This window comes from Wolffia australiana, chromosome 12, assembly GCF_029677425.1.
Source record: "Wolffia australiana isolate 7733 chromosome 12, ASM2967742v1".
NCBI lineage: Eukaryota > Viridiplantae > Streptophyta > Magnoliopsida > Alismatales > Araceae > Wolffia > Wolffia australiana.
Window position 1 is genome coordinate 15766790 of NC_135846.1, and position 6993 is coordinate 15773782.

At 36.7% G+C, this 6993-nt stretch overlaps 1 protein-coding gene across 7 annotated transcripts; it reads right to left on the reverse strand.

Annotated features, from left to right (window-relative positions):
* Nucleotides 1–1342: 1342 nt before the first annotated feature.
* On the reverse strand, nucleotides 1343–3725 carry LOC144710383 (putative E3 ubiquitin-protein ligase XBAT35). Of its 7 annotated transcripts, none has more exons than XM_078584123.1 (9): nucleotides 3465–3707; nucleotides 3157–3271; nucleotides 3000–3080; nucleotides 2724–2812; nucleotides 2546–2616; nucleotides 2381–2462; nucleotides 2022–2124; nucleotides 1855–1940; nucleotides 1343–1768 (listed from the first exon to the last, which is right to left on the reverse strand). In XM_078584123.1, exons 1-9 carry the CDS (start codon nucleotides 3564–3566, stop codon nucleotides 1391–1393), a joined length of 1107 nt encoding a protein of 368 aa, XP_078440249.1. In that variant the 5' UTR covers nucleotides 3567–3707; the 3' UTR covers nucleotides 1343–1390. The 7 variants fall into 7 exon arrangements, with proteins under 7 accessions (XP_078440249.1, XP_078440250.1, XP_078440248.1 ...); XM_078584127.1 differs by having other exon boundaries at nucleotides 1489–1808; nucleotides 1908–1940; nucleotides 3465–3708; XM_078584129.1 differs by having other exon boundaries at nucleotides 1608–1768; nucleotides 1908–1940.
* Between the last annotated feature and the right edge of the window lie 3268 nt (nucleotides 3726–6993).

Genomic DNA, 6993 nt, shown 5'->3' on the forward strand with positions numbered 1-6993 from the left:
TGCATAATTCTAACTCTAAAAAAACTATTATTTGGGATTTAATCACACAACGTTTTAGGGTTATTAGGGGAGTTACATATTAATTAGTAGTAAGCTTCACGGAAAGTAGAAGGCAGATAAAAGGATAATGATATTAAAATTTTAGTTAGACAGGGAATAAGTTATCATAGTAATAATGTAAGTAGTTGGTTTATATATGTACTTAGTTTAGTAAGCGGTAGGAAGAAGAATGATAGAGAGAGAGAATAATTATTATAAAGATATGATAAATAAGTAATTATATATTTATTAAGGCGCAGCTTACAGGGACAGAGAAACAATTTTGTGTATCTTCATATTTTAAGCTCTAGTGCGTTGGAAAAATAATAGAGGTTATCTAGTTTATAATATAAGTACAGTAACTATATAGACAGAGAAACAGAGATTAAGAAAATATATATATCATTGGGTAATTATGGTATTCATATTTCCAATTATCTGAGGCAGATAAGATAGTAAATACATTGATAAGTATTTATTTGCATTTTTTAATAGGAGAAAATCAGAACGAGGCCTCTACACAGAAGTAAGTTGAATATGGATATATTTGTTTTGGTTTTTTATAAGGTAAAACCAATAGGAACTTTGACAAATGAATTTATATCTTCAAATGTACACTAAGTGCCCGATGAATTGCCTTAACATGATTACAGAATTGAATCTCGACCAAACTGAACTGGATAAGTGATTAAAATGATTCGACTCAAATATATAAGATTATTCTACCAAATTAGAAGTAAATGGAGTTAAAAAAACAGCAGACCAAACGAGAATTTAGGAATGGGGTGTGAATGCTGATTGCCAACCCCTAACTTCTGTGTGCTACTTGCCCATTTCCTCTCTTCCTTGATGGCGCAGAATCCTTACTCTTTGCGGAAGCCTTCCTGAGTCATATGCACACCAACTGAGCTGTTTATAGGCCTCATCTAGGCCCATCTCTTTTTTATTTCCACGGGATTCACCCTTACAAGCCTTATTCCAATTCACAGCCTCCATGCATTTTTGTGGTTTATTCTTTTTGCCTCTCTCCCATTATTCCCTCTATACCATTGTTGATTTTCCTTCTGGAGTATTCCTTGGAGGTCACTCTTTTGTTCTGGGAATTCAAGTTAGAGATCCTCTATTGTAGAATACATCTAGCCTAAGTCCAGCATTAGAGACCTTAGACGTTGATGTCATGCTCGGGACAAGTGGAAGTTTATTATCCTTCTCCATATGCTGTCATGTTGATGGTGTTTAGACTGGTATTTTCCGCCATTTACCATACCAGTTTTGGGTTTTCTTTCAATAGGCTGGAACCAGGTGATCAACAAAAAATCATTTATATGGGCATCCACCCTTCCTCAGATCATTAGATTGGGTAGATTTTTAAGAAAAACTCAATGGGGGCATGGCAAACAGGGCAACCCATATCCTTCTTCATGATCTCTGTAAGGCAAGACATGCAACTAGCCAAGTGCCCACAGGGCACACATGCCGTGTCTCCACATTTTCCGGCACATATCACACATGATGATGATGATGATAAAGATGATGTCGACGCACCATCCATCCTCTTTTTTGCCGTTGCTGACAGATCATTAAAGTCGTTTCTCTTCCACTGGCCATCGACTTGGTCGGCAGAGAGAGGTATCCCGTTGTTGATGGAAATCTGGATGGATGCGGCAGTAGCTCCCACTATCTCAGAGTCTTCTTGTGATATAGATGCAACATCACAAACCCGTCTCGCCTAAACATAGAGATGATTAACCTAGGAGAAAAATTCATGCCTTCAAAAGGAACAAAAACAAGACAAAGAAAGTATTTTGTGTTAACCCTAATCCTCCCACTGCAAGCATTGTAAAGCAGCATTAGTTGCTCCTTATCACCTGTTTCCCCTGAGCGAAGCCTCATTCGATGTCCTACGTATTTGAAAGCAAGTTCTTGTCGTAGAATAAGATGGATAAAGGGCGACAAAAATGCGAAGTAGGAGTACAGCGCACCAGAAGACTCATCAACGAGAACAAATTCTGGATCCTGTTGGTTGAAATCAGGTCTCTTGAAAGTATAATGCCTCAGAGACAGAATTTTTGATGGTTTTGCAGACTGCACGTGGAATTCTATCACCAATCAGATGACAAGATATCTTTCATTAGAAATCGGAATTCAGCTTTGTTTTTACATGCGCAGTTTATGAGGAGGAATTTTTGACATAAATGCTAATGTTTTTTATAAAAGAAGTCTCATTTTGGTTGCGTCGTGGATGCATTAAGACGAGGATAAAAAAAAGTTTACAAACAGGACCGACAAATATCAGAAAAGCGACAATATCTTCTTAAATAGAAAGACTTATTTAGCTTACGTGCCGATTGCGGTATGTGGCCATTTTCAAGCGGGTGACGTCGGTGGAAAGAGACGAATCACCAGGAAGGACAACGACCCATCTGAAAAGAACATAGATATTTTTGAGTAAGAATGAGATATTATGGCTGTAAATTTGGTTTACAAGTCAGCGATTTTTTCTTGCATTTTTTCCATGTCTTGTATGACAGTATCGTCCAACTTCCGAAGCAATCCAGAGAAGAAGCAGATTTTGTCCTGATATGATGAGAATAGACATGACTGAATACTCAAAAAATCTACTGGAATAAGTTTCCTCCAGAAATAATGTAATTAGATGAAGATTTAATAAACATTTGTTTTACCTCGATTATGCGGACGATTTCCGCGTGGTTCTCGTCCCGAGCAGAGTCCAGCGCATTTCGACGCATGAAACCAGCGATAAGCGGGTTTGCTGGCGAAACAACGAATCATAAAATTACGATGAGGTTTCCGGTGCACTTGTTTTTAATCAGATTGGAAATTCCCCAAAGAAACTCCATCAGTCTAGTCCATACCTCCATATGATATGTAAAAAGACCACGCTTTGTATATTTCGGTTTCAAACTGTATTAAGGTGAAACTGAGCAAGAGCTAATTACCTCCATGAGAGAGAAGCAGGCTGGCGGTTTGCAGGAGACCTCGTTGCGCAGCCCTTTGAAGAGGAGTCCCAAAGTGGGAGTCTACGTTCGTGGGAAACTTATGAGAGAGAATTGTCGTTATAGAAAAATAAATGGAAAAGTGGGGAGGAAAAACTACCATAGTTGCAGTAATTCACGTCAGCGCCCATGTCGATGAGCTCCTTGGCAGTGCGCAGCAGGTGCGGGCTGGAGCAGGCAAGAATGAGTGGCGTCTTACCAGAGAAACTTATCCACTGAAAACCAGCGGAAACACCAGAATGAATTATCAAGAAGAAGAAGACGTATTAGAAGAAGGGGACCAAGAATAGGAAGGAGAAGAAGAAGAAGAAGAGGAAGATGAGCAAAAGAAGAAGAAGAAGATGAAACTGAAGAAAAAGAAGAAGAAGAAGAAGAAGAAGATGATGATGTTGATGACGACGAACATACGTTGACTGAGGCGCCCGATCTGTGGAGCCGTCTCATGGAATTGACATCCCCTCTTCGCACGCTCTCGTACAAACTCGCCTCCTTGGATTGCTCTATCCCCATTCCTTTTCTCTCTGAAATGCGACGAAAAAAGAGCAGAAGACCGAAGGAGAATCATGAAAGAGGATTGTGTCCTCGCTCAACGCAGACTCTAATGTACTTTCCCTCCCCGTTGACATTTATTTGCTAGGTTTATAATAATGGTTATCTGCAGTTTCCTAGAGGCGTCCTTGAAAGTAGTGGTGGAGTCTGGCTTGAATTACTGACGCTGAGTTTTATCTTTAGTATTTGAGCTAGAAATCAGAAAGAATAAAATGCATTAGCGTTCTTCTTCTTCGGAAAAACCACTAAAACTTACCCACAATAGTAGGGATCGGGGATTCGGACTGATCAGGCAGTTGAAGGGTCTAATCTGAACACCGATCAGTCAAATTCAGACTCGATCCGAACCCGACCGGCAACCGGGTTCCGATCTAGTTGTTCGAACAGACCCGATGTTTGGATTGAATATTCGAATGGGATCGATTCGAATGTTCGAATCCAAAAATTTGGGTTCTCTTCCAGGTTTAAGGGGTACACCAGTTTGGGTTCGAACACAAACGAACCGAAAATATTTTTTCGATCGAAAGATTTGTTCGGATCGAATCTGCGGTTGATTGTTCGAATCTTTCGATCTGGACTCGAACGATCCGATCCGATCCCTACACAAAAGTAAATCTTCACCGCGACTTTGATCTTAATCCTATTCTGATCTCCTCAGTCTGCACTAGCCGTCTTCTTTTTTTCGCGATAATCTTCATCTTTTTCTAATGTTCTCATTCCGTTCAAGTTCCTCGTCGTCTTCGCTTAATGTTCTTCTTCTCGATATGATGCTCGGATAATCTTTCTTCTTCTGCTCTTCTTAATATTCTACTTCTGATCGTCATTTTCTAATTCTGAACGTTTTTCTTTCTATCTTCTTCATGCTATTCTGATTCTGTTAGTCTTCACCTTCATCTACTTAATTTTCTCATTTTGATCTTCTCATTTTGATTCCTATATTACAATTCTTAGTGGGCTCAAAAGGGACTGTGAATCGGCGATCCAAGACACAAAAATAGGAAAATATAACGAATTCTTTAATAGCGAAATGAGCTGTTGAGGGGTCATGATTCTTGTCAAGAAGGTCTTGTTCGGCCGCATATTATCCGTCACATATCCAATGTTGATGTTTATGAAATCCTTCCCTATATCCGACATAGGATGAAGTTAAATGACTGCACCCTATGGTCATATGTTGAGGCCTTTGGCAGCGTTGCTCATTGTTCTACCGAAACCAATGTTCCGGGTCGGATCATTGCGTCAACCTGTAGACGATGGCTTCGGTTGTCGACGTGCTTCAGTCCGGGCATCTTTTGTGGCCCAAAATTTTCCACATTATTTTAATATTATAATACGAAATAACACCTGAACGTAATAAATTTATCTATACTATACCAAATTATTTATCATCATCTCCATAATGTTATTAATCCAAATAGAGGTTATCCATTTCTCGGTCTCGTTACCTATAAATAAAGGTATTTGTCGCACAAATAACAGTGATTGATAATTATATCTACATGTTAGTAACTAATATACTCGTAAAGAATTAGTGGTCTGAGGGTGATAAAGTGATAATCTAAATTTAAGGGTTTTAATTCGTTGTTGGTAATTGAGAATGGTGATTAAGGATTTAATTTTCTTGCTATATTGATTATTGATACGAGAAAATAAAGACGAGACTATAATAGGTAAAATAGTGAAATCGAGTAAAAGGTTGTAATTGTTATAATTAATCTTTAAATTACCAACGAAAGAGGAAATGAGTGTAGAATTCAGCGAAGTAATATGCGAATGTGGTAGAGAACGTGATGAATATGATATTGATTGAGTGTGTGAACAGTGTGATGATAGAGTGGGAGACGAGATAGAGGGTACGTAAGTAAGTGGAATGATTGTGGAAAGATGATAGTAAACCCTAATTAAGCTAAAGATGCTGCCAGGAAAGAAACAATGTAAGTCGAAGATGCCTACCTAAGATCCTTACGTTCCGCTATGATCAAAGCGATATACGAGTACTGGTAAGCTCACCCTCTTCTCTAATGCTTCTTCCCACACGCCCAAGACACCAAGAACACACCTGACAGATCTCAAACCTCATTATTTTTCAATCAGCCCACACAAGATCTTCTTGATTTTTTCTTTCTCCGCGTCATCATCTCTGAAGCTTCCTGTATTTCTGTTTTTGGTTGAACTGTCAAATGTAAAAATTCCTCATCCTCTCGTCTTTCGCGCTCGCACCTTTTGGAGTTACCACATGTACATGCAGAGAAAAAATACTAAAGAGAGTCATAATGTATTTATATTATTTAAATAGTTTTACTTTATCATTCTCGCAGCTGACATGGTGGCACGTCATCGCACACCACATCAGCAGTGTCCCCCCTTTTTAAGCAAATAAGAGAGTGACACATGTGTGTCACATGCACACTTGCATGTGAATGAAATTATATCTACATCTTAGTATTTTTTAAATGACATGAACAGAAGTAGTTGCTTCATTTGATAATTTTACCCAAAGGCGTACTTACAGCCAAATGTTAATGATGGAATTTAATTGGATTAAAAAATTGAGCAGTTTCTTTCCATTGTGTATAATCATACTAATATAAGTCGGCCTATGTCATATTGAAATCATAAATTATTATTATTTACATCAATAAAAATAATATCAGTATAATTGAAATAACTTTATGTAACCTGTATAATTCATGTTTGCTATTAATATAGTCCATCCTGAACTCGTTATCATCATTTCAAACTTTGATTATTCAACAAATAATTTCAATGTTTCTATGTCTTGTTCGCTAGGAATATAGGGACTTGTCATATAAGAACTAAGGATTAAAAATGGTAAAATAAATGAGTTAATCCTATGATTTAGTGTTTATTAAAAATTAGTAATTGATAAATATTAAATGGATGAATTATTTCCATGCCTTAGTCTTTATTATAAATAAATGATCGATAGATCTCAGGCAAATGAAATAATTCCACATGTGTGTATTGATTTTAAACATAATGATTGATAAATATGAAGTAAATGAACTAATTTTATGTGTATGTGTTAATTAAGAAATATTAATTGTTAATTATAAAGTAACTGAACTAATTATATGGGTTGGTAATTTTTAAAAATTGATTATTTTTTAATATCATGGGAATGAAATAATGTATATATTAGTAATATTCAAAACTAATGACTGATAATGATGAGTTAAATGAAATAATCTTGTGGGGTTGTATTTATTCAAAACTTATGATTAATAATTATTTACTGAATGAATTTATTATACCTTCTAGTATTTTGTGTATAACAATGATTCATACGTATTGGGGAAAGAAATTTTTCAGTATTTTGTATCAACTCATTATTCATAATTGAAGATTTATCCTTAAGGACATTCTA

Bases quoted from the DNA above. Each gene is read 5' to 3' on its own strand.
- LOC144710383 (XM_078584122.1), bottom strand. From the start codon at position 3,566: ATGGGGATAGAGCAATCCAAGGAGGCGAGTTTGTACGAGAGCGTGCGA. The intron at 2,617-2,723 runs GTAAAACAAATG...TCATCATATCAG, and splicing joins AAATCGTCCGCATAATCGAG to GACAAAATCTGCTTCTTCTC. The intron at 1,769-1,854 runs GTTAACACAAAA...CTCTATGTTTAG, and splicing joins CTTGCAGTGGGAGGATTAGG to GCGAGACGGGTTTGTGATGT.